Source organism: Serinus canaria, chromosome 27 (assembly GCF_022539315.1).
Source record: "Serinus canaria isolate serCan28SL12 chromosome 27, serCan2020, whole genome shotgun sequence".
NCBI classification, from domain to species: domain Eukaryota; kingdom Metazoa; phylum Chordata; class Aves; order Passeriformes; family Fringillidae; genus Serinus; species Serinus canaria.
The window spans coordinates 3,921,523-3,944,588 of NC_066340.1; the positions used below are offsets into that span (position 1 = coordinate 3,921,523).

General features: G+C 64.3%; 2 protein-coding genes across 9 annotated transcripts; one reads left to right on the forward strand and one right to left on the reverse strand.

Moving 5' to 3' along the window:
* Positions 1–60: 60 nt before the first annotated feature.
* On the reverse strand, positions 61–12,090 carry PLCD3 (phospholipase C delta 3). Of its 5 annotated transcripts, none has more exons than XM_030230673.2 (16): positions 11,848–12,090; positions 9,303–9,464; positions 7,791–8,019; positions 7,583–7,712; positions 6,872–7,097; positions 5,937–6,138; positions 5,428–5,572; positions 5,137–5,289; positions 4,910–5,062; positions 4,705–4,740; positions 3,949–4,120; positions 3,050–3,166; positions 2,819–2,967; positions 1,783–1,918; positions 769–880; positions 61–689 (listed from the first exon to the last, which is right to left on the reverse strand). In XM_030230673.2, the coding sequence occupies exons 1-16, from the start codon at positions 11,948–11,950 to the stop codon at positions 458–460; spliced, it is 2,457 nt and encodes an 818-aa protein (XP_030086533.1). In that variant the 5' UTR covers positions 11,951–12,090; the 3' UTR covers positions 61–457. The 5 variants fall into 5 exon arrangements, with proteins under 5 accessions (XP_030086533.1, XP_050841567.1, XP_050841568.1 ...); XM_050985610.1 differs by having other exon boundaries at positions 4,910–5,059; positions 11,848–12,081; XM_050985611.1 differs by having other exon boundaries at positions 3,949–4,108; positions 11,848–12,081.
* A 3,616-nt stretch (positions 12,091–15,706) lies between these two features.
* ACBD4 (acyl-CoA binding domain containing 4) lies at positions 15,707–22,458 on the forward strand. Of its 4 annotated transcripts, XM_030231383.2 has the most exons (10): positions 15,707–15,845; positions 15,914–16,034; positions 16,138–16,222; positions 16,293–16,413; positions 18,412–18,525; positions 19,375–19,481; positions 20,054–20,204; positions 21,276–21,439; positions 21,880–21,924; positions 22,214–22,458. In XM_030231383.2, the coding sequence occupies exons 1-10, from the start codon at positions 15,776–15,778 to the stop codon at positions 22,322–22,324; spliced, it is 1,089 nt and encodes a 362-aa protein (XP_030087243.2). In that variant the 5' UTR covers positions 15,707–15,775; the 3' UTR covers positions 22,325–22,458. The 4 variants fall into 4 exon arrangements, with proteins under 4 accessions (XP_030087243.2, XP_050841709.1, XP_050841707.1 ...); XM_050985752.1 differs by lacking the exon at positions 18,412–18,525; XM_050985750.1 differs by lacking the exons at positions 18,412–18,525; positions 19,375–19,481; positions 20,054–20,204; ... (1 more) ...; positions 21,880–21,924; positions 22,214–22,458 and having other exon boundaries at positions 16,293–17,397.
* Positions 22,459–23,066: the final 608 nt, after the last annotated feature.

Below are 23,066 nucleotides of genomic sequence, written 5' to 3' on the forward strand. Positions count from 1 at the left end.
GGCCTCAGCCCTGATCCACCCACGACAGGCCCCAGAGGGTGACAGGGACACTGAGACAGGTTCTGTTAAAATAAAACCTTTATTCGACTGGCTTGATCCCTGGGTGTAAATCTGTGACTGTCACTGGTGCCAGAGCAGAGGCTGGCAATGTGTCCCCACCCAGGCACAATGGAGTGTGTGGTGGCAGGGTCCCCTCAGGGACTCCAGGGTGATGATGGCACCATCCTTGCACCCCAAGAGCGGGGCTGGGATTAAGCGTGGCCAAGACTGGTGAGATTTGCTGGTTGTTGTCACCCATGTCACCCTGTGGGGCTGTGCTGGGCTGTTGTTGGCCCAATCAACCCATCCTGGTTGTCACAGCATCTCTGTCCCCTCAAGGACAGGAGTGGGACACCAGCAGACTGGGTGGCAGTGGGTAGGGGAGCCCACACCCCTTTGGGTCCTCCCAGCCCTGCTGTCACCACAGACAGGTGAGCAGTGTCCTCGGGCTGTCCCCCCTCAAGGGGCCCACCCAGGGAGGAGCCTGTTGTCCCCCACACAGAGACACAATGTCCCCCCGTGGGCACCTCGGGGACACCAGGTTGTCCCTCCTGTGGAGCCTCACAGGCTCTTGACTCGAACGTGCACGAAGAGCGTGGCGGGGGACAGGGACGCGCCGTCCTTGGAGAGCAGGTGGATGTGGCGGTACCCTGGGGACAGTCGGGGGCTCAGCGGATGCCAGGGGCTGTCCCCATGCCCAGGGGGCAGCGGGGTGGCACCTGCACCCACCTTGGCGCATGCTGGGCAGGGGCAGCGTGAACTGCCCCACGAAGTCGTTGCAGGAGGTGCTGTCGTAGTCCTCCACCACGAACCGCACCAGGGCCAGCTCGGGCACCCGCACCTGGAACCGCAGCGTCTCCTCCCAGCGCGGGTTGAAACCTGAGGCACCGGCAGGGGGTGGGTGTGGCCACCGGGGCCACCGGGACCACACAGGGACCGGCCGGACCCCCGGGCACTGCCCCTGCCTCGGCTGAGCTGCCGTGCTGCACTGGGGGGTGTGGGGACTGGGGGCGGTGCTGGGGCCATGATGGGGTGTACTGGGGAAAAGGGAGTCATACTGGGGCTGTACTGGGTTATACTGGGGGAATGGGGGCTGTACAGTGACTGTGGTGGAGTATGCTTTAGGGATGGGATCATACTGGGAGTCTGATGGGATGTACTGGGGGAATGGAAGTTATACTGCAGCTGGGCTGGACCATACTGGGGATAATGGGGGGTCATATTGGGGAGCATGGGCATCACACTGGGTTTGGGCTGGGAGAACTGGGGACCATGAGGGAGCAGCACTGGGAGAACTGGGACATGATGGACCCTGCCACTGGTGGGGATCTGGCTGTGCTGGGGAGGGGACATTGTGGGGGGTGGGGGGGGATGACTGGCATGTCCTGGGAACTGGGATGTCCTAGGCACTTGTTCAACTGGCAGTGAGTGCTGGGCTGTGGGGATTGGGGTGCCCCTGGCATCAAGGAGTCCCTGGATCTGGGTGCCCTGAGGTGTCCCTGGGGACCAGGTGTCCTGAGGAACCCCGGGTGTCCTGGAGCACCCCTGGAGATCAGGTTCCATGGGGTGTCTGGAGGGATCAGGGTGCTCCAAGAGATCCTGGGTTGTCCTTGGGCATTCCTGGGATTTGGGCAGTAATAGGGTTGTGGCAGGTAACTGGATGTCCCTGGGGGTTGGGGTGCCCTGGAGTGTCCCCGTGGTGCCCAGGGGTGTCCCTGGGGGTGCCCAGGTGGCAGCACTCACCGTTGTTGAGCTTGTGGTGGGTTTGTTGCTTGGCACAGTCGGCTGGGACCCCATGGATCTCCACGCGCACGAAGGGATCCACAATGGAGCTGCCCTTGTCCCTGTTCAGCTTGGGCAGCTGCTGTGCTGTGATCACCTGTGGCACAGGGGGCACGTGGGTGTGGGGACAGGACTGGTGTCCCCAGAAGGGCCGTGGGTGGCACTTGGCTGGGGCTGGGGACACATTGAAAAGGAGGGAGGTGGCTGATGCCACCCAGTGGCTGACAGCAGCTGGATTTGGGGACAGGAGATGTGTGGCACAGTCAGGAGTGTGGATGGGATGAGGAGGAGAGAGGTGGCTGGTGCCATCCAGGAGAAGGGACAAGGTGGTGTTCCCAGAAGGGAGCAGATGGCACCCAGCCAGGAGTGAGGATGGGGTGAAGAAGGACATTGTTGGTACCACACAGGAGAAGGAACATGAGTGACATTTGGCTGGGTCCTCAGGAGGAGAGATGTGGCTGGCACTTGGCTGGCATTGGGGACATGGTGGGGAGGAAGGAGTTGGCTGATGCCATCTCAGAGAAGGGACATGGCTGGCACCAGCTGGATTTGGGGACAGGGTTGGTGTCACCCAGAAGTGTCATGGGTAGCACAGTCAGGAGTGTGGATGGGATGAAGAGGAGGGAGGTGGCTGGTGCCATCCAGGAGAAGGTGACACAGGGCTAGGGACAAGGTGGAGATGGCACCCAGACAGGAGTGGGAATGGGGTGAGGAGGAGGAGGTGCCACACAGGAGAAGGAACATGACTGACATGTGGCAGGGTCATCAGGAGGAGGGATGTGGGTGGCAGTTGGCTGGGATTGGGGACATGGTGGCTGATGCCATCTCAGAGAAGGGACATTGCTGATACCAGCTGGATTTGGGGACAGGGTTGATGTCACCTGGGAAAAGATGCAGGTGACAGCTGGCCAGGCATTGGAATGTCACAGGTGTGACCCAGCAGGGACCTGGGCAGCACCCAGGGGGACCTGGGGACAGGCTGGTGGGGTGTCCTCACCCTGATGTGCAGGGCCAGGCGCCGGGAGCCCTCCCCGGGGGGGCTGTGCAGGCAGGGGGGTTTCAGCACGTAGCCGCAGCGGCCGTTGGGCAGGAAGCGCCCGGCGTTCAGGTCCATCTCATAGCCCGGAGTCTGGAAGTTCAGGGCCACTGTGGGGACAGCAGGATGGGCTGTCAGGGGTGTGACAGCTCCAGGGGTGGGTGCCAGGTCAGGGGGGCCTGCAGGTCTCACCCAGCTGGCAGCCAGCGTTCCACATCTCCTGGGGGTTGTAGTTGGCAGAGTTCATCTTGAGCCCCAGCGGGTACACGCGGCTGAGCTGGCGGGCGTTGTACCGCACCAGTGCTGGGCCTGGGGGGGCACACGGCTCAGGGGGGCTCTGCACCCTCCAGTGCTGCTGGGGGGCCCAGCAGAGGCTGAGGAGGCCAAGGACACAGAGCCTGCCCAGCTGGATGGGCCTGAGCCTGACCTGTGACCCTGAAACCAGACCCCAAACCTGTACCTTGACCTTGGACCCCTGACCCCAAACTCTGACCCTTGATCCTGATCTTGACCCCACACTTTGACTTTACACCTCTGACCCTGAACCTTGACCATGGAACCCAGACCCTGACTCTGATCCCTGCACCTCAGACTCCACACCAAAACCCTCAATCCTATGCCCTGACCCAGATCCTAATCCTTGACTCCAGACACGGACCCTGGCCCCAGACACTGACCCTGGACCCCAGACCCTGAACACCGACTCATATCTTAACCTCAGGCCCTGACCTCAGATTCTGACCCTGACCCCAGCCCCAGCCCTTGACCCCAGACCTCAGTCCCTGGACTCTGACCCAGACCTTACTCCCAGCCCCAAGCCCTGGACCCAGATGCCACATCCCAAATCCTGATCCCAGACCTTGATCCTGGTCGTGTGACCCCAGCCCTGGCCTCTGGCCGCAGGCAGGCCCTGCCAGCAGACCCCAGTCCCACCCATCCAGGGCAGCCTGGGTGGGGCCAGTGTGACCCTGACCACTCATGGAGCCACCCTAGAGACCGAGCCCATCCTTCCCAGCCCATCCTGCATCCCAGTGGCTCAGGAGTAGGGACCCACCCTGTCCCCATCCCTGTCCCCATCTGGTGGCCCTCACCTGCCTCCTTGATGAGCTTCCGTGCCTTCCTCTCGCTGAAGGAGGACACCTGGCAGGGCCGGGGGTGACGCAGGGCCTGGGCCAGCCCGGGGAAGGGGACAGCCTGGCAGTACACCACCAGTGCCGACAGCTCCGGGGACACCTGCGATGCGTCCTTGGCCTGCGGGAGCCACTGTGGCAGCAGGGACAAGCTGGCCCTGGTGGCCACCTGCCAGTCCGAGGGTCTACAGGCCCCCTCCCCTGCTAGTGCTGAGAGCTGAGACCCCCAAGGCCATGGAGACCCTCAAAGCAGTGGAGACCCCAAGGTGGTGCGGAACCTGAGGCAATGGAGTGATGGACCCGGGGCTGATGGGGACCCCAAGCAGGTTGAGAACCCGCAGTCATGGAGAACCCAAGGGGATGGACAGTCCAAGGTGTTACAGACCCCAAAATGAGGGAGACCCCAAAGTGCTGGAGACCCTGAGATGATGGGCACCCCAAGAGGATGGAATACTTGAGGTGACAGAGACCCCAAAGTGATGCTGACCCCAACAGGTCACCCTGGATGTGATGAAAGCCCAACATGATGAAGAACTTGAGGTGACAGAGAAATCAAAGTGTTGAAAACCCCAGAAACAGGCCAGCCAGGCCAACAGGAAGAGGGAGGCACAGCTGAGGGGTCCCCAAGTTCTGTCCCCTCTTCCAGGCAGTGACAGCCACTCACTGTCCCCACAGCACCCGCCCTGTCAGCCCCCCCAGCTCCAGCCCATCACCCACCTGCAGAGGTTTGATCTCCTGCAGTGACTGCAGCGACTGAAAGAGGAGAGAGCAGGGCAGCAGAGGGCATGGCAGAGCTGGCAGTGCTCAGCTGGGACAGTGCCAGGATGCCATGGTCCCCTGGCACCACCAGGATGCTCTGATCCATCAGGACCACCAGGATGCTGTGGTCCCCCAAAACCACATCCCTGGGGAAGTCTCTTACCCGCCGGGGGCTTCTCTCCTGCACCTTCTCCTCCTCTTCTTCCTCCTCTTCCTCCTCCTCCTCCTCGGGGTCCAGAAGGGAGGTGACACCCTGGGGCTCCTGCCACAGCTCTGGCAGCTTCTTGCCCTTCACCAGGATCTTTTCCTTCAGCTGCTACAGAGGGCAGGTCCAAGCTCAGGGTTTGGAGGGGACATGGGGACGCTGTGGTGGCACACAGGTGGCCTTACCTCTGGTGAGGGGAGATTCTGGGGGTCCTGCCCCTGCAGGGGCTGTGTCAGCAGCCTGTCCCCCAGGATGGCCTTCATGTGCCGGGCCATGGTGGCCTGCTGCTCCAGCCCGCAGTGGTTCTCCAGGGACAGGATGACGGGGTAGGGGGATTTCTGGGCATGGGGAGGGGCAGCCCTCGGCACCTGGCACCGAGCACCCCACACTCTGCACCGGGCACCTGGCACCGGGCACCCCACACTCCACACTCAGCACCGGGCACTGGGCACCCCCAGGGCTCCCGCCCGTCTCACCTCGAAGGCGGAGTCTCGGATGCTCTCGATGACGTCACGGAAGAGGATTTTGGAGGTGAGTGTGTGGCCGTGGTAGACGACAGGTTCCCCGTCCGAGCCCTCCCAGCAGTCCAGCTCCACACAGCGGCACCCTGCCCTCAGCGCCCTGCCCCCACACCGGCACCGGGTCAGTCCCTGTCTCCCCGGAGCCACGGGACCTTCTGTGTGTCCCTGTGGCTGTGTGTCCTTGCACCCATCTGTCCCTGCACCTCTGTATCCACACATCCATGTGTCCATCTGTCCCTGCACCTCTATATCCACACATCCACGTGTCCATCTGTCCCTGCACCTCTATATCCATGTGTCCACATGTCCATCTGTCCTTGGACCTCTATATTATGCATCCACGTGTCCATCTGTCCCTGCACCTCTATATCCACACATCCACGTGTCCATCTGTCCCTGCACCTCTATACCCACACATCCACATGTCTGTCTGTCCCCATTCTGGGGCCCCAGGGGACACACACCTGACGTAGGCCTCGGTGCTGCTGCTGCCGCCGACCTGGTTGCGGGTCAGGTAGGTGTTGTGGGAGGAGGAGATGAAGTAGTGGCTCAGGGGCTGGCTCATGTCCTGGTGCACCTTGGTGTGCTCCTGGTTGAGGATGTCACCAGCAGCTGACAGCAGGTACATCATGAAGCCATCCAGCATCATCAAGTCCTGCTGCTTGGCTGTGGGACATGGTGGCGGGTGTCACATGGTGGTGGCAGGGTGGCACCCTGAGGACTTTCCCCACTTGGAGGTGCCATGTTCATCCCTGACCTGGCACTGTGGCACCCAGGGGACATGTAAGTTCTCTCGAGTGTCCCATCTCCATCCTGATGTCACCCATCCTGGTGGTGCCACATTCACTCTGGATGTGGCATGGTGACACCCATGAGGTATGGAGGTTCCCTGTCCCCACCTTGATACCCTCTGTCCTCCCAGTGCCATGCCACCCCAAACATGGCACTGTGGCACTCAGGGGAGGTCCCCTTTGTGTCCCATCTCCCATCTGATGTCCTCCATCCTCCTAGTGCCACATCTGCCTTAAGGGTACTATTGTGACATGGAGGTCCTTCATCCCCACCCTGATGTCCCCTAGCGCTGTGCTCACCCAGGACCTGCCATGGTGGGACCTGAGGAGGACAGAAGTCCCCCAGCAGTGTCACATTCATAGCAAAGCTGGCACCACACCACCCATGAGATGAGTCCACCTGCTGCCCATTCCACCTTCACGTGTCTTCTCCCCACAGTGTCACATCCACCAGGTGCCAGCCAGGCCACAAGTTGGATGGCTGACAGGACAGTAGGAGAAGCCTTGGAGGACCCCATACTGGTTGGTGGGGGTGATGCCCCCAGTCAGAGCCCCATCCCCACATCCATGAGCTCCCACGAGTGCCCACCCCATTATCCCCACCTTACCCTTGTCGTTGAGCTCGTGGGTGCGGATGATGGCGCGGGCCTGGCGCAGGCTGCACTCCTCGCCCTGGTCCCTCAGGAAGTCCTGCAGCTCCTCGGCCGACAGCACCCGGTCCTCGCCCGAGTAGCGCCCAAAGAGCTCCTCCAGCTCCGGGCGCCGCAGCAGCCGCCGGCAGAACTCCTCCAGCTCCCGGCCCTCCAGCCGCTCGTTACCCGAGTGGTCGCACTCCTGATGGCACAGCCCAGCCTCAGGGACTGTCCCCTCCCTGTGTGGACGGGGGACAGCCACCCCCTGCCTTGCTCTGCCTGTCCTTGGAGTGAGCAGGGTGTGTGGGACGAGTCCTGTCCCCTCTGTTCCCCCAGCCAGAGCCCCCTGACCCCCCACTCGGGGATGGAACAGAGCAGAGCTCCGTGCCTCAGTTTCCCTACGTCCAAAGGGACCTTGGGAGAGAACAGAGGAACAGCTCTCCACTGGGGAGAAATGTCCCACATTGGGGACACACAGAGCAGTGGCTTGGACAGCTCAGCCCCCCTCACCCCTCTCCACCACATACCCCTGGTGGGACCCAACCCTTGGCGGCAGTGGGTGGCTTTGGTGTGAGGAGTTTGTCCCTTCTCTGTGCTGGGGAAGGCAGAGAAGGAGCCAGCAATTCCCTCCCGGAGCCAGCAGCGGGCACAGCGAGCACAGTGGGTGGTGCAGCTCAGGACCGGTACCTTGAAGAGCTTGGAGGCGTAGACATCGTCCATGTCGATGTTGAGCATCCTCAGCATGTTCTTCACCTCCCGGAAGGACATCTTGTTGTCCTTGTTCCTGTCTGCTCGCTGCAGGACCCCGTGGATCCAACTGCACCGGGCTAAGGAACCTCCGGGCGTCACCCGCAGTCGTCCCCACCCTGTCCCCAAGCCCCTCCTCGAAGGATACTGGTCGAGCTTCTCCATCTGGCTCATGGCCTGCAGCCGCCCCATCAGCTTGGTGAGCCCCTGCACCCAGTGCCGGGCGTCCTCCTCGCCGCGGGCGGCCAGATCGAGGTTCTTGCGGCGGCCCTTGAAGGCGAGGCTGAAGCAGTGGCGCTCCGGGAAGGCGGCCCCGTGCTTGCGCAGCCCCTCGGACCGGCGACCCTCGCGCACCGCCTCGATGAGCGCCACCGAGACTGCGGGGACACGCGCGGGGTGGGGAGGGACCATGGACGCGCTCCCTCGGCGGGCCACCCACCCGCGAGCATCCTGCAAGACACCCCGGCTGCTGAGGGACACCCCGGCTGCTGATGGACACCCCGGGCTGCTGATGGACAGATGGACACCCTGGGCTGCTGATGGACAGATGGACACCCTGGGCTGCTGATGGACACCCCGCGCGTCCCCGCGGTGCCCCCGCAAGGGGCTGGGCTCCGGTCGGTGCCGCTGCCGGGCTTAGCCCGCTAATCCCAGGCGAGACGGGAGCCGCTGTCCCCGCGGGGACGGGGACGGGGACGCTGGCAGGGGATGGAGCCGTCGTGCAGCGGTGCCAGTTCCAGGCACCCATCCCAGATGAGGGTGGGAAGGGACGGGTGACGCCGGGAAGGGGGACAGAGTCTGGCCGGGATGGAGACGGGACCTCGGGCCGACCCCGGGGGGATGGGGAAGGGTGGGGGCTCTTACAGCTCCACACGGAGGCACTGGGAAGGGTTGGAAGGCTCTGGGAGCCACTGAGAGAAGGATGGGTAGTTCAGGTACTGGGTGGGGGTCCATAGTCTGGACTGGATTCATAGCTCAGGTGAGGGTCTGGACCCCAGGCTTGGGGTGCAGGGTTGGGGTCTGGGTGCTGGGTGGGGGTCTGGGTGAGGAGGGATGTCTGGGTCCTGGGTGGGGATCAGGGTCCAGGTCACAGGTGGGGACCGGCAGGGATCTGGGTCCCAGGGGCCACCTGGTGCAGAGGAGGGGTCTGGATTGTGGAGTTCCATGTCCCAGCATTGGGAATCCCCTGGTTCTCACTGGAGGATCTGGGTCCTGGGCTGGGATCTGGTCCTGGGTTAGGTTCTGGAACTCAGTGGTGGGGGGGATCTGGGTTTTGAGTGGGGATCCAGGTCTTGGGTGGGGGTCTGGGAACTGGGCTGTGGTCAGGATCCAGGTGGGGTTCTGGATGCTGGGAATGGATCTTGGTCCTGGGTGGGGGTGCAGGTCCTGGGGTAGGGTCTGGATTCCAGGTGGGGGTCCTGGTTTGGGGTCTGGGTCTCACATGGTGTCTGGATTCTTTGTGGAGTCTAGGCCTAAGGCTGTGGATGAGGTCCTGGATTGGGATTGGGGTTCCAGGTGGGGTCTGGGTAAGGGTCAGGTCCTTGGTGGGGTCTAGGGGCGGCTCTGGGGCAATGCCCAGCTCCTGGCCCTCCTTGCAGCTGATGGCAGTGCAGGCTGTGCCTCGGTGTCCCCAACCCCGTGGGACAGAGGCAGCACTCACAGCTCTGGGGGGAGCGGGCGCGCCGGAAGCGTCCCTCGAAGCAGACGGTGACCCCGTCCTCCTGCAGGCGGAACAGCCGCGCCCTGGAGCCCCCCCGGGCCTTCACCTTCCAGAGCAGGGACCCCTGGAGCATCCGCTGGACATCCTCATCCTCCGTCAGGCCTGCGGGGACAGCCCTGGGCTACCGGGGGCACGGCGGGCTCTGGGGGCACGGGGGCTCTAAGGGTGTACTGGGGACACGGGGGGCACGGGCTGGGGGGGGATTGGTGCACATCTGGGTGCACATCTGTATCCAATGGGATGGTGGTGTGGGACAAATGGAATGGGATGGATGGGATGGGATGGGATGGGATGGGATAGGGTGAGATGGACAGGAGAAGCTGATGGAATGGGACATGAATGACACAATGTGACAATGCAGATGAGACAAGATGGGACAAGATGGGACAAATAGGATTGGACAGGAGGGGGTGGGGCAGACTGGACTAAATGGGACAGAGTGGGCAGGAAAAACATGACAGGACAGGATGGGACAGGGTGGCCAGGGACAAGATGAGGCAGATGGGATGGGACAGAGCAGATGGGATGGAGTGGAACAAACAGGTTGGGATGGGATGGGAATGGGAATGGGAATGGGAATGGGAATGGGAATGGGAATGGGAATGGGACAGGGACAGGGACAGGACAGGCGGGAGAAGACAGACAGGACAGGCCACTGGGCCCCTTTGGAGCACAGTGTGGCTGCCCAGGGGGGACAGGGCACAGCAGTGACACAGCCCAGCTGCTAAATCCCAGCAAAGCTGCCCAGATCCTGCATGGAGAGTGCCAGGACAGTGCCAGCAGCAGAGCTCAGGCTGGGAACAATGACAGGGTGGACTCAGGGGACTGGCAGGCCCATGCCTCAGCCAGGATTTTTCCATCTGTTCAGAGAATGGTTATTTCCTCCCTTTATTTTTTCAGCAGCCATTCCTAAGATCTCCAGTGTCCACGTCCTGCTCTGGACGGAGATTCCCCTCCTGGGCTGGGAAAGGGTGGTTTGGGGGCTCCTGGGGACATCCTGAGCCACCATGGCCTCGGGGATGCAGCCACCAGCTGCCAGCACCCCCTGCACGGTCGCATCCTGCCCGAGGTGCAGGACAGAGGGCAGGTGTGGGGACATGGCTGCAGGAGCATGGGGCTGCAGGGATCTAGGGACACACGGACACAGGGATGGACATGTGGATACAGCTCCATGGGCACCGGGATGGGCACAGGAATGTCAGGTCTGTGGGTGCACAGACACCGGGGTGCAGTGTGCACGTGGATGCACAGACACAAGGACACATGGATGATGGATACAGAGATGCAGGAATGTGTGGATACATGGATCTGCTGAGGGAAGGACAGACAAACACACAGACATGCAGGTGGTGCTGGGATGCAGGGATGCATGGACACAGCTGCTCAGTCACAGAGTCACAGTGGACACAGGGATGCACTGACAGGATGCAGGGATGCATGGATCCACAGGGATGCACTGCTGCAGGACACACGGACATGTGGAGACATGGGTGCATGAGCTTTGGGATGCACGGACAGTCAGACACACGGACATGCATGGGCATGGGATGGGTTCTCCCAGACACAGCCCAGGGGAGGCATGGACACAGATGCTGGGAGACAGGGACAGATGGACACGTGGATGAGTGGATATAGAGGTAGAGGGACAGACAGACACATGGACACATGGATGTGTGGATACAGAGGGGCAGGGACAGATGGACACATGGATGTGTGGGTACAGAGGTGCAGGGACAGATGGACACATGGATGTGTGGGTACAGAGGTGCAGGGACAGAGGGACACGTGGATGTGTGGATACAGAGGTGCAAGGACAGATGGATGTAAGGACACACAGCCACAGGGACACATGGACACTCAGGCACACAGACACCCGGAGCTGCAGCAGCTCCAGGCACGCAGCCCCGTGTCCAAGGCTGGGGGCACAGGGCCAGACCTGCCCCTTCCTGCTGCTCCCACTCGGGGCCGGCCGCTCCCAGGACCCGCCCTGACCCTGCCGGGCACCCCCTGCCCTGCTGGGCTGCTGAGCCCCGTGTGCCCCCTGTGCCAGGGCAGCACCCTGGGGAGGCGGAAACTGAGGCAGGGTGTTGGGGAGGGTCCCAGGGAGTGGGACCCGAGCCTTGGGGACAATAAATGCCCTGAGCAAGGGGGCTCCTGTCACCTGTGATGTGGCCAAAGCCCGACCTTGCTGTCCCCCAACAGATGGGGCTATGCACAGCTAATTTGGGGTGGCCTTGGGGACCCCTCCCATCCCGGGAGACCCCTCCCTGCTGTGGGGGAACCCATCCACCTCAGGGTCCCCCTGGCAGGGGGACCCTCCCGCCCCTGGGGACCCATCTCAGCCATTGGGGGCCCCCCTGCCCTGGGGACCTGTTCCCGTCACAGGGTCCCCCTCACTTCGGGGACCCTCCCGGGCACGGGGACCCCTCCCGGACCCCTCTGGCCCAGCCCTGGCGAGGTTTCTGCCCGGTACCCCGGAACTCACCCATTTTCTTCAGGGCTCTCCCGGGCCGGCGGGAGCCACCGGCGCCTTCGGACGGGGCGCGGAGCTGCTCGGCGGCGGGACGCGCCTTCCTGCCGCAGATCATGGCTCGGACTCCCGGCACCGCCGGCACCGCCGCTGCTCCCGGTGTTTCGGGGGACCCCGTTGCTCCTGGCGCTGCAGGTGCTCCCGGTGCCCCGGCTGGTTGTGCCGCTCCCGGTCCGCCCGGTGTCCCCGGCCGGTGTGACCGGGCTGGGCGGTGGCGGAGGTCGGGGCCGGGGCTGGGCGGCCGGGCAGTGACCGGGGCCAGCCGCGGGGAGGGAGCGGGAGGAGCCACAGGGCACCCGGGCTCTGTTAACCGTTTGTGCCGGCCCGGGGCTGCCGGGGCTGCCCGGGGCTGCCCGGGACAGGATCGAGCTACACCGGGCTCGTTCTGCCCCGCGGCTGCCTCAGCACCGGGAAAGGGCCCGGTCCCGACGTGCCCCCGGGTGTTGGTTCTGTGCAGCCGGTCCCGTTCTGTCCGAGCCCGGGACAGACCGGGGGTCGCCACTGCCCCCCGCCCGCACCGGGCACCGGCCAGGGAGCGCAGTGGGCACCGGAGGGGAGCCCCCTCTGCCCGGGCCAGCGCCGCCCTGGCAGCGCCAGAGGGCACCCAGGGCAACCCCGGGGCACCCGGGAACCCGGCCCTGCCGTGCCAGCCCTGTCCCCGGCTCATGGGCTGGGTGGCACGGGGCTGAGGGCCCCAGGCAGGGGCTGGGACCTCCGGGTGACTGTCCCCAACGGAGGGACACCCGGGGACCTCCGGGTGACTGTCCCCAACGGAGGGACACCCGGGGAGGGACAGCAGAATGAGCCGGGAGGAGACAGTCACAGAGCCCCGAGTATGAGTGTGAGTGTGAGTGTGAGTGTGAGTGTGAGTGTGAGTGTGAGTGTGCAGCCACGCTCACACAGAGCCCAGAAGGGTTTAGGGTGGCAAAGCCCCCTGGGACCAAGTCCAGGCTGTGCCTGACCCCCCTTGTCCCCAGCCCAGGGCACTCAGTGCCACATCCAATGGTTCTTGGGCACCTCCAGGGACGGGCACTCCAAACCTCCCTGGGCAGCCCCTGCCAAGGCTGGGCACCCTTCCCATGGGGAAATTCCTCTGGTGTCCACCCTGAGCCTGCCCTGGCCCAGCCCAGCCCAGCCTGAGGCCGATTTCCCTCTGGGGGTGGTGGGGCAGGAAGGGATGGGTCGCTGCAGGCTTTTCCAGAAATCCGGAGTGTCCAGGGGAGCAGGGAGGCCACCCCAGCCTGGCTGGGCTGTGGGGACCAGGAGCTCCAGGACAAGAAGAGGAGGTGACTTTCCCCAGTGTCAGGGCCACAGGGGTGCTGCCAGCCCTGGGTGGGACAGCTGGGCATGCAGGGGTGAGAGCAGGGCAGACTGGAGCAACATCTGGGTGACATCTGGGCACCTGGAGTGATACTGAGTGTCCTGGGGTGACATCTGGGCACTTAGGGCATCATCTGGATACCCTGGGGGATGTTGGACTATACTGAGGGAACATTGGGGCATCCATGGCCACATCTGGGCATCTTGGGTGTGTCCTGAGCAATATCTGGACACCCTGAGCAACCAGTGGGGACTCTTGGGACAATCTCTGCTCATCCCAGAGCAACATCTGTACATGCAGGGAGACATCTGGGCAGCACCTGAGCAGCCTGGCACAGAGTTTCAGTGCTGTAGTTCCAGACCTGGGCAGCTCCTGCCACATCTGGACAGCTGAGGACACATCTGTGCAGTCCCTGGGCTGTGTTTGGGGGGGATAAAGCTCTTTCTGAAGACTTTGGGGGCAGGGGGACGCCGGAGTCACCCCAAAAATGCACTTGCAAACCACACAAGAGGGCTCTGCTCCAAGCTCTCTTCCTCCCGTCGGAGCTGCATTCCCAGGAACTCAGCAGCAGATGCCTCGCCAGGGTGGAATGAGCAGGATAAACACCTCGGGCTGCAAAACCCGCGGCACAACAAATCCCTGCGCGGTTCCTCCCCTCCCGCGGCGCTGCTATTTTCTGCCGGGTTGGAAGGGATCCCGTGGGAAGCGGGATCGCATTCCCGGCCGCTTATAGCACAGCACGTGTGCCGTGAATCAGCGCTCGGGATTCGCCGGCGGCCGCAGCCAGCGAGGCCCCGCCACTGCTCCGAGCAGGAATCCTGAGTCAGAGCTCGGAAATGGCCGGGGCTTTAAAAGATTGTACTGCTTTTATTTCAATTTTTATGATGATGATTTATTTAGTTTTATTCATTTGTCTTCGACTAGCAAAGGAAATGTTTCCCCGGGCGATGTGGATGGGATTTAGAAGGGTTTGGGGGGTGTTGACCCACCTGGATTTGGGATGTGTTGGTGGAGTTAAGGTTGGAAAACCAGAGTGGGAGGCAAGGATGAAGCCAGCACAGGGATGCTGAAAGCTGCTCTGCATCCCAATCCCATCATCCAGGGCCAGGCTGAATCTGGGGGCTCCCCACGGTACCCCAGAACCTCCCACAGTACCCCAGAACCTCCCACCCCCCCAGGGCACCTTGTTCTGCCAGGTCACACATGTCCCTGTGTCCCCACAGCTCCCTGCCTCAAAAGATGCCCTTGGAACAGGGGGGCTTCACCCCTCAGAGACCCCAAATTCTGCCCCTTCCTTACTACCATAATTAATGCAGTTGGATATTATTTAACAGTGGTTAAAAGTATCCAGTGAATAAAAGAACAGTGGATCAAATTGGATAATAATTAACAATTGCTCTGCCTGACCCAGCTGTCCCCTCTCCTGCCCGGTGGCCTGGTGGCACTGTCCCAGTGCCATGTTCCAGATCCCAGTGCAGTGTCCCAGTCCCTGGTCCCTTCCCCTGGCACCTTTGGCATGTGGCTCCACTGTCCCTGTCCCCACTGCACTGTCCTGGTGTCACAGTGCATGGATGATAATTACAGAATCCCAGGATGGTTTGGGTTGGAAAGGACCTTAAACCCACCCAGTGCCACCCCTGCCATGGCAGGGACACCTCCCACTGTCCCAGGCTGCTCCCAGCCCTGTCCAGTCTGGCCTTGGGCACTGCCAGGGATCCAGGGGCTCTGGGCACCCTGTGCCAGTGTCCCAGAGCATCCCTGTGCCCTGGCACTTCCTGCCTGCCTTGTCCTGCTGCACAGCCCAGGTGTCAGCCCCAGCACTGTCCCTGTGCCTGCTGCAGTGTCACAGAGCTGTGCCACCACCCCATGGCACTGTGCTCCTGCACAGGGTCCCTGTGCCAGGGCTGGGTCCCAGAGCTCCACACCTGGGCACAGCCTGGGTGCTCCGGGGTGCTGGGCACTGTCCCTAGACACCACCTCACTGTCCCCTGTCCCAGTGCAGTGTCTCTGGGCACTGTCCCTGCCCTGTCTCTCACTGTCCCACTGTCCCTGCCCCACTGTCCCAATCCCCTTCCCAGTCCCTCTGTCCCTGTACCTCTGTCTCTGTCTCTGTCACAGTCCCTCTGTCCAGCTGTCCCTGTCCCTGTCCCTCTGTCCCCGTGCCTGTCCCTGTCCCTATCCCTGTCGCTGTCCCCCTGTCCCTGTCCCTGTCCCCCTGTCCCTGTCCCTGTCCCTGTCCCGGTCCCTGTCCCCAGCCCTGCAGTCCCTCCCGTCCCCGCCGGGGGGCGCACAGTCCCAGCTCTCCGCGCGCTGCAGGGTCCGGCCGGCAGGGGGCGCGCGCGCCGCACTGGGCGCCGGTAGAGCAGGGGAGGGAGGGGCCCTTTCCGGGAGCCGCGCGCTGATTGGGCGTAGGGCGGAGGGAGCCTATGGAAGGAGGGCGATGATTGGGGGCAGCGCGGAGGGGCCGATGTAAGGCGGGCGCTGATTGGTCCGGCGCTGTCCCCGCACGGAGAGGGACGCGAGGCGGGCCGGGGCCGGGGCCGGTGCGGGGCCGGTCCCGCCATGGAGGAGCCGGGCTGCGGGGCGCAGTTCCGCGCCGCCGTGCAGGTGATCCAGGGGCTGCCGCGGAGCGGTGAGTAGGGGCCGGGCCCGGGGCCGGGCGGCGGCGGCGTGGGCGGCCGCGCTGACCGTACCCCGCAGGTGCGTACCGACCCTCCTACGAGGAGATGCTGCGCTTCTACAGCTACTACAAGCAGGCGACGGCGGGGCGCTGCCAGGGCCCGCGGCCCGGCTTCTGGGACCCCATCGGCCGCTACAAGTGGTAAGGGGGTGTCCCGCTCCGGTCCCGCTCCGGTTCCGGTCCTGCTCCGGTTCCGCTCCGGTTCCGGTCGGCCCGGCCCCGCTGACGGCCGCCGGCCCCGCAGGGACGCCTGGCACAGCCTGGGCGCGATGTCCAAGGAGGAGGCGATGGCCGCGTACGTGGCGGAGATGAAGAAGGTGGCCCAGAAGGTAACGGGGCGGGCGGCGGGGCCGGGCCGGGCGCTGCCCGGTGCCCGTGTCCAGCCGCGGCCCTCCGCAGGTCATTGACACCGTGCCCATGGACGAGAGCACGGAGGAGATGTTCCGCTACTTCGAGCCGCTCTACGAGGTGATCCACGACATGCCCCGGCCCCCCGAGTCCTTCTTCAGGAGCCGAGGGGGTGAGTGCGGCCGCGGGGCCCGGCCGTGCCCTGCCCTCGGTACTGCCACCGGCACCGGGTCCCGTTGGTCCCCGAGGAGACACGGGGTGGGCACAGCACATCCCAGAGACACTGCCGGGGCACTGCTGCTGCTGCCGAGGGGCTCTAAGGGCGCACCGGTGTCGCCTTGTGTGACACTGGTGTCCCTGTGTGTGACAGAGGTGTCCCTCTGTGCGACAGTCCTGTGCCTCTGTGTGACACTGGAGTCCCTGTGTGTGACACTGCTGTCCCTCTGTGTGACACATCCTAGGCTTTCTCTCCACCCAGCTCTGATAGAGGATTTGGGCTCAGGTCCCCCCTGTCCCCCTGGCCGTGGGCAGGGATCAGCTCTGGGGGAGGCTCTGCTGCCCCTTGGCTCCAGCCCAGCTGCTGGAAACATCTGGACAGGCCGGGCAGCTCCTGCATGGAGGGAATGGAGAAGCAGGGCTGGAGCAATGGGATTGTTTGGAGGGGTTTGTGTGGGGGAGAGCCCTTCTGGCCCTTTCCAGGCCTCTGCTGCTGTCTGGGGCCAGGAGGGGCTGGGAGCTGTCCTGGCCTGGCTGGGTCTGGTGGGGAGGAGTGAGGGCTCAGGAAGGATCAGCTCGGCAGCACAGGGGCTTCAGCAGTCCAGGTGTGTGACCTTTGTTTTGGGAGAGCCCTGGCAAACAGATTCACTCCCAGGCATCTGTCCTGTGCCTGTCACCCCCCGCTTCCAGCCAAAACCAAATGGGATTTTTGGAATGCCAAAACCAGTTGTGTGTAAGGCTGCTCCTCCCCATGGTACCCGGGCGAATCCCTTTAAAAGGCAGACTTGGTTTCCCTCTGAAATTTAAAAACTGTGTCTAAACTGGTCATTATCTGCTTGTGAGTGTCACTTACAGCTGACATTGTCACCTAAATCTAAACCTGATGGAACAACGAGCCCGAGGTGGCTGGAACTGAGGTGCAAAGCATTGAGCTCCTCAAGGTGTTGAGTCATTTGTGTTAAAGACTCCCAAACTCACCTTCAGACCCTGCAATCACAGCTTTGGTGGCTCTTAACTGGAGCAGAAAGGAGATTTCAGAGTGTGGAGTGTGGCAGGTGCCTCCAGCAGCTTTTGGGCACAGAGCTGGGGGGCTGGGCAGCTTTGGGCTTGTTTATTTACCAAGACAACACGTTATAAAGCAGCACTTGGAACCCACATCATGGATGGATCCAGGTCCCACCAGGTCTCCAGGGAGTGGGGCTTTCAGCAGAGCCTTGTGAACGTGGTGCCTGGAGCCAGGTCTGTCCTGGTGTCTGTGAGGTGACAAGAGCCACACTCTGTGAGTCACAGCACGCCCTGAGGAGCATCTGGGGATGGGGAGGAGGATTTTGGGAATTTGAGGAGGATTTGGGAGGATCCCAGAGCAGTGGCACTACCCCTGTGTGGGGTGCAGCTGCCCCTCAGTGTCCCTGTGATGCCGAGGGCAGGCTGGGGACAGCAGAGAGTGAGGGAAGGAGCAGCAGGGCAGCATTGCCACACACCTGCCCAGGAGCAGGGAGCAAAGTCCTGGGGGCTGCTGGAAATCTGGCTGGGATTAACCCCTTGGGCTCCACGGGGTGCTGGGGAGGGCTGGGGCCTGTCAGGTCCTCTCAGGGTGCTGCTGCCCACACAAGGCTCCTCCAGCCAGCACCTCTTGCCCTGGGCTCTGTTACCGTGGCTGTGGGCACTGCCAGGGGACAGCACTGTCACTGTCACTCACCGGTGCTGCCCCAGGGGCTTGGGGACAGGGACACCCCTGGGTCAGCAGGGTGTTGTGCACAGGCTGAGCCCAGGCTGGTTCCTGGGCTGCCAGCAAACAAACCTGGCTCCTCTCCTTCCCTGCCAGCTGCTGGCACCTCCAGAGGCTGCTGCTCCCTGACATTCCATGGCCAGCCCAGCCACAGGGAGCCAGCACAGCCAGGAGAGCAGCACCGAGGCCACAAAATGACCCAGCTGTGCCTTTCCCTCCGTGCAGAGAGCCAGGGGCAGCAGGATGGCCCCAGCCAGGATGGCAGAGTGAGCAGCCCAGCTCCAGAGAGCCCCAGAGACACCCTGCCTGGGCAGCAGCAGCACGGGCAGCACGTGCCAGGTTGGTGTCCTTGCTGTGGCCAGCCCCTGGCAGCGCCCTGTGGGGCAGCACTGGGGCTGGGGCTCCATCCATCCACGGAGCTGTTGGCTTCAGGCACCTCTACTCCAGCCCTGGGTGCTCTGGGCACTGCCTAGGTCAGGGGTTCAGCTCTCACTGGACGTGTGGGGTTGGCCCTGCCTCAGTCCTGCTGTGCAGAGGCGCCAGAATCTGCTAAACTGCGGGGACAAGGGGAGGCTGTTGCCCCGTGGGCTGGAAATATCACCCTGCAAGGTCCCTGATCCATGAGGGGATGTTCTCCCATGGCTCAAGCCACGTTTGCTGCTTCCTTGGCACTGGGATTCACAGTGCCAAGCCCTGGTGGCACCTCTGCCCTGGCTTTTCTCTCACAGCCCCTCATGTAGTCACCCCCTGTGCTCCCCTCTAGGGCCCCTGGCTGTGCCCTGGGGTGGGCAGGGTGCTGCAGGGAGGTTCCTCCTCCTGCTGCTGCTCCAGCCTTCCCCCAGGAGCAAATATGGTCACAGAGCGAGTGTCAGTGTGCCAGCCTCGAGTGCTGGGGCTGGCAGTGCCCAGGGAGCTGGGCAGTGTCCAGGGAGCTGGGTCGTGTCCCTGCCTGTGCCACTGCTGCCCAGGGGCCCTGGGGGTTGTGCCAGTGGGACACCGTGGGCAGAAGGGGATATTCAGTCCTTGGCTTCCTGGCCACGTGAACAGAGCTGCTTCCACCCCTGCAGTGCCTCAGTTTCCCTCTCCAGCCTCGCCCTGGACAGGCACATCCCCTGTTCCCACTGTGCCTTCTGACACAGCTGGGCACCCCTGCCCTGCCCAGGGCTCAGCCCTGTGCTTCCCTTCCAGGACCTGGGCTGGCTCCTGCCCCCGAGGCACTCGAGGGGAGCCAGGTGACAAGTGACTCTGAGGGGGACACATTCAGTGACACCCTGGAGCAGATGGAGCCTGAGAAGGTAACGGAGGAAGCGCTGGAGGCTTTGCCACCCCTGCCCTGCCCACTCTGCATGGCAGCACCAGCCTGGGAGCCTGATAAAGCCTGCAGGGACACCCTTCTGCAGCTCTCTGTGCTTCGTGTCACTCCTGGAGCCTGCTCCCTGTCACTGGGGCGGTGCTGGGGAGCCTCCCCAGCCCCCCCCATTGCTGTGGTGAGGCTCTGCTGGGGCACTGGGGGCTGGTGGGGCTGGGCAAGACCAGCAGCTGCACATGGGTGCCACCACCTGGGTTGTTCCCCTGCCACTTCTCCCTGCTGCCATGTTTGGTGCCATGCTGAGGCCTGGTGGGTCTGGTGGAAGGAGGAAGGAAGCCCCCCCTCTTTTGCCACCTCAAGTCTGGGCACTCACACCCCTCAGATGTCACCTCCCAAGCCAGATGCTGGCTGACATCACCACTGGGATTCAGCTTCACTCAGTCGCCTCCACCCCCAAAAATGGCACCACGAGAGAGGGATTGCACTGCTGCCCTGGCATTGCCCTCCCTGGGAGGGAGGGGAGTGGGGGTCTCAGGGCCCTTCTCTCCCATCTCATAGGCTGGGCAGGTGCAGGGGCTCACCCCAAAGGGGGTCCAGGCTGGGGCTGAGCCCCCAGAGCCCCACAGTGCTGGGCAGGGTGAGCGGGGCGAAGGCAGAAGAGCCGAGGGGAGCAGCAGCACAGACCTGCCAGCCCTGGGCTCCGAGACAGGTGGGTGCAGAGCTTGTCCCTGCGCCTCCTCCTGCTGCTGCTGCTGTTGCCCACCTCCATGGGCTGGGCTGGGGGTGGGAGGGGACTGAGTTTGGCTCCAGCACCCATGGTTGGGTGATCAGAGGCTGAAGGAAGCCACAAGTGTCCTGTGTCCAAATCCCTTGGTCCCCAAGCAGCTCAGCCCTCCTTTGGCCGTTTCCTGCCATGGTACTGAATTGCCTCAGTTTGGAGGGTGCTCTGCTGGCCCTCCAGCAGCCAGGCAGGAGATGCAGGGCCCTGGCTTCCCATGCCCAGGTCCAGCTACACCAGCGGTGCCTTCGGATGTGGGTGGTGCCAAGGGTGAGCTCTGCCCAGCAGAGCAGGGGTGAAGCTGGGCCCTGTGCCCTGGAGGCCTTGGGGACAGCAGTGCCACTCGCCTGATGCCACCCAGCAGTGCTGCTGGAGTCTGGGGACCACCAGGCCTTGAGCTGTGCCACCCTGTGTGCTGTCCCCAGACATACTGGGCTGCCCTGGGGTGGCATTGCCACTCTCACCCGTGGGACTGGTGCCATTGCCTCACCTGGGCACACCCCACGTGTCTCACCCTTTCCCCTGTTACTGTTCCCTTCCGGGCTGCTTGACCTTGTCCCCAGGCCAGGCTGGGCTGTCCCCAGGGCTGGCAGCAAGTCCCTGCCTGTGTCCTGCTCCCTGCTTGGATTATCCAGGTGTTTGCCAGGCTGCTTTGGGGCCTCTGATGGGCCCGGGGGCGGCCAGGGAGGAGCTGCCCTGGCCCTGGGTGTCCTGCCCTGTGGTGGCAGGTGTCACCAGGTGACCCACACACACCACAGCACCCACACCGTGGGTGGGCTGGCCACCCACCACCACCACCACGGCACTGGAGTGTCACAGTGGTGCGTGGCCCTGGGGACAAGCCGGCTGCTGCTGGGGCCGCCGGGCTGGGCTGGCGGTGGCTGTGGGTGGGCAGCCCACGGCAGGTGCCCCGTGGGAGTCGCTGCCCACCGGTGGGTGCCAGCACGGGGTGGGCAGTGCCAGCCTGCCCTGCCAGCCGTGTGCCCGTCGCTGTGCCCGCAGATGTCCGGCTGGCCGGGGGGGACGCCGGGAGCAGCCCCGAGCCGGGCCCGGGGCTGGCGGCAGAGCTGGAGGCGCACGTGGCCAGCACGGTGCGGGCGCTGCAGGAGGAGCTGCGGCGGGTGCGGGAGAGGCTGAGCCGGCTGGAGACGCTCGGCGCTGCCCAGGTACGGCCGGGGACAGCGCTGGGCTCAGCTCCGGGCCCTGCGACACGGCTGGCCCCGATGTGGGGACCCCCCGGTGCTTAGTGGTGACAAATCCTGGCGGGGCAGGGGATGGTGGTGCCCCGAAGGCAGGGCTGCCCCTCGCTGCCATTGCCCCACTTATTCCCACTGTCCCCCTGATTCCCTCTGCCTCCCTCATTCCCATTTCCTCCCTCATTCCCAGTGCCCCCCTCACTCCTGTTTCCCCCTCATTCCCATTTCCCCCCTCATTCATCTTTCCCCCTCATTCCCGCAGCCCCTGGGCTCCTGGCCCAGCTGCACCCTCTGATCCCTGGCAGGAGCCCTGCATGGCCTCCCCTGCCGTTCCCTCCCTCTCCCAGGGCACAGGGGCTGGAAGGGGGTGCCAGCCCCAGCTGCACCCCAAATCCTCTCCTGTCTTGCAGGGGGAGGCAGCTGGAACAGACCCCGGCCTGGCACTCGCTCCACAGGTGAGTTGGGGGCAAGGAAGTGCTGTGGGTGGCTGGGTGGCCGTGCTGTCCCCCTGCCCACCCGACAGCCCACGGGGGCGTGGGGACACAGCTGGGGGAGGTCAGGGGAGGGACCCCCAGGGAAGCAGGTGACATCCATGGGGACACAGCCCAGGGACGGCGGTGTGATGCACAGAGGAGGGGGGATGTGACCGGGACAGCGAGCAGTGCCGGCGGTGTCCCTTTCGGCAGAGGGCTGAGGGGGTGTTCGCTGCCTTGGGTGCCACCTCTGTCCCCTTCCCCTCGCCAGGCCTTGTCCCCGTGGCGCCTGACCGTGTCTCCGCGCACGCTGCTCTTCCTGGCCACCTGGCCCTTCGTCACCCAGTGGCTGCTGCGCCACTGGCAGGGCAGGAAGAGGTGACCCCCGAGCACGCGTCCCCGCCGCCACCGCCACCCCTCCTCGCCATCCCGCTTCGCACGGAGCCACGCGGGAATCGCCTCAGCAGCCACCGGGCCCGCCCGGGGCACCGGCACCGACACTCAGGGCCAGCACCGGCCACCACGCCGCCGCCACGCACAGACGGAGCAGGAGCAGCCCCGGGCCCGTCCCGGCCTCCGGGGCCGCTGGGACATCACCGAACCTGCCTCAATTAAAGTCGCCTTTTCGGTTCAGCCCCGCTGCCTGTGCCCTGCCAGGGGAGGGGAGCGCGGCCAAACGCTCCGGCCCGGCCGCTGTCACCGACTGGTCACCCCTGTCCCCCGCCGGTCGGCCCCCCATGGCTGGAGGTGGCCGTGGCGACCTGTCCCCCGTTCAGGCAGTCTGTCCCCAGGCCCCGGCCTGTCCCCCCGGCCGGGTGCCATGCCCACCCTGAGGGTGCCACCGGGCCCGTGCCAGCACCACCCTGTTCCGGAGACGGCGGTGGGGAAGCCCCAGGGAGCCCCGTGGGCCGGGCTGCAGCGGTGCCATGCCGGGGGTGCCGGGTGCGGGGCTGGGCAGGGCGGGTCCCCCCTCTGGTGGCACAGGGGGACACGCACCCCCCGTTCCGTGGGCCGTGCCCCGCCCGGCCGTGAGGCCGCGGGTGCCCCGGGGCCCTCCTGTGCTGCTCCCCCTCAGACACGGAGCCCGAGCTGCCCCCCCCGGCCCGGCCATGGCTCCCCCCGCC

Coding starts and splice junctions, on each gene's coding strand:
- ACBD4 (XM_050985750.1), top strand. CDS start 15,776: ATGGAGGAGCCGGGCTGCGGGGCGCAGTTCCGCGCCGCCGTGCAGGTG. Junction 15,846..15,913: donor CCAGGGGCTGCCGCGGAGCG/GTGAGTAGGGGC, acceptor CGTACCCCGCAG/GTGCGTACCGACCCTCCTAC. Junction 16,035..16,137: donor CCCATCGGCCGCTACAAGTG/GTAAGGGGGTGT, acceptor CCGGCCCCGCAG/GGACGCCTGGCACAGCCTGG.
- PLCD3 (XM_030230673.2), bottom strand. CDS start 11,950: ATGATCTGCGGCAGGAAGGCGCGTCCCGCCGCCGAGCAGCTCCGCGCC. Junction 8,020..9,302: donor CGCCCGCTCCCCCCAGAGCT/GTGAGTGCTGCC, acceptor GTGTCCCCGCAG/TCTCGGTGGCGCTCATCGAG. Junction 2,968..3,049: donor GAACGCTGGCTGCCAGCTGG/GTGAGACCTGCA, acceptor CTGTCCCCACAG/TGGCCCTGAACTTCCAGACT.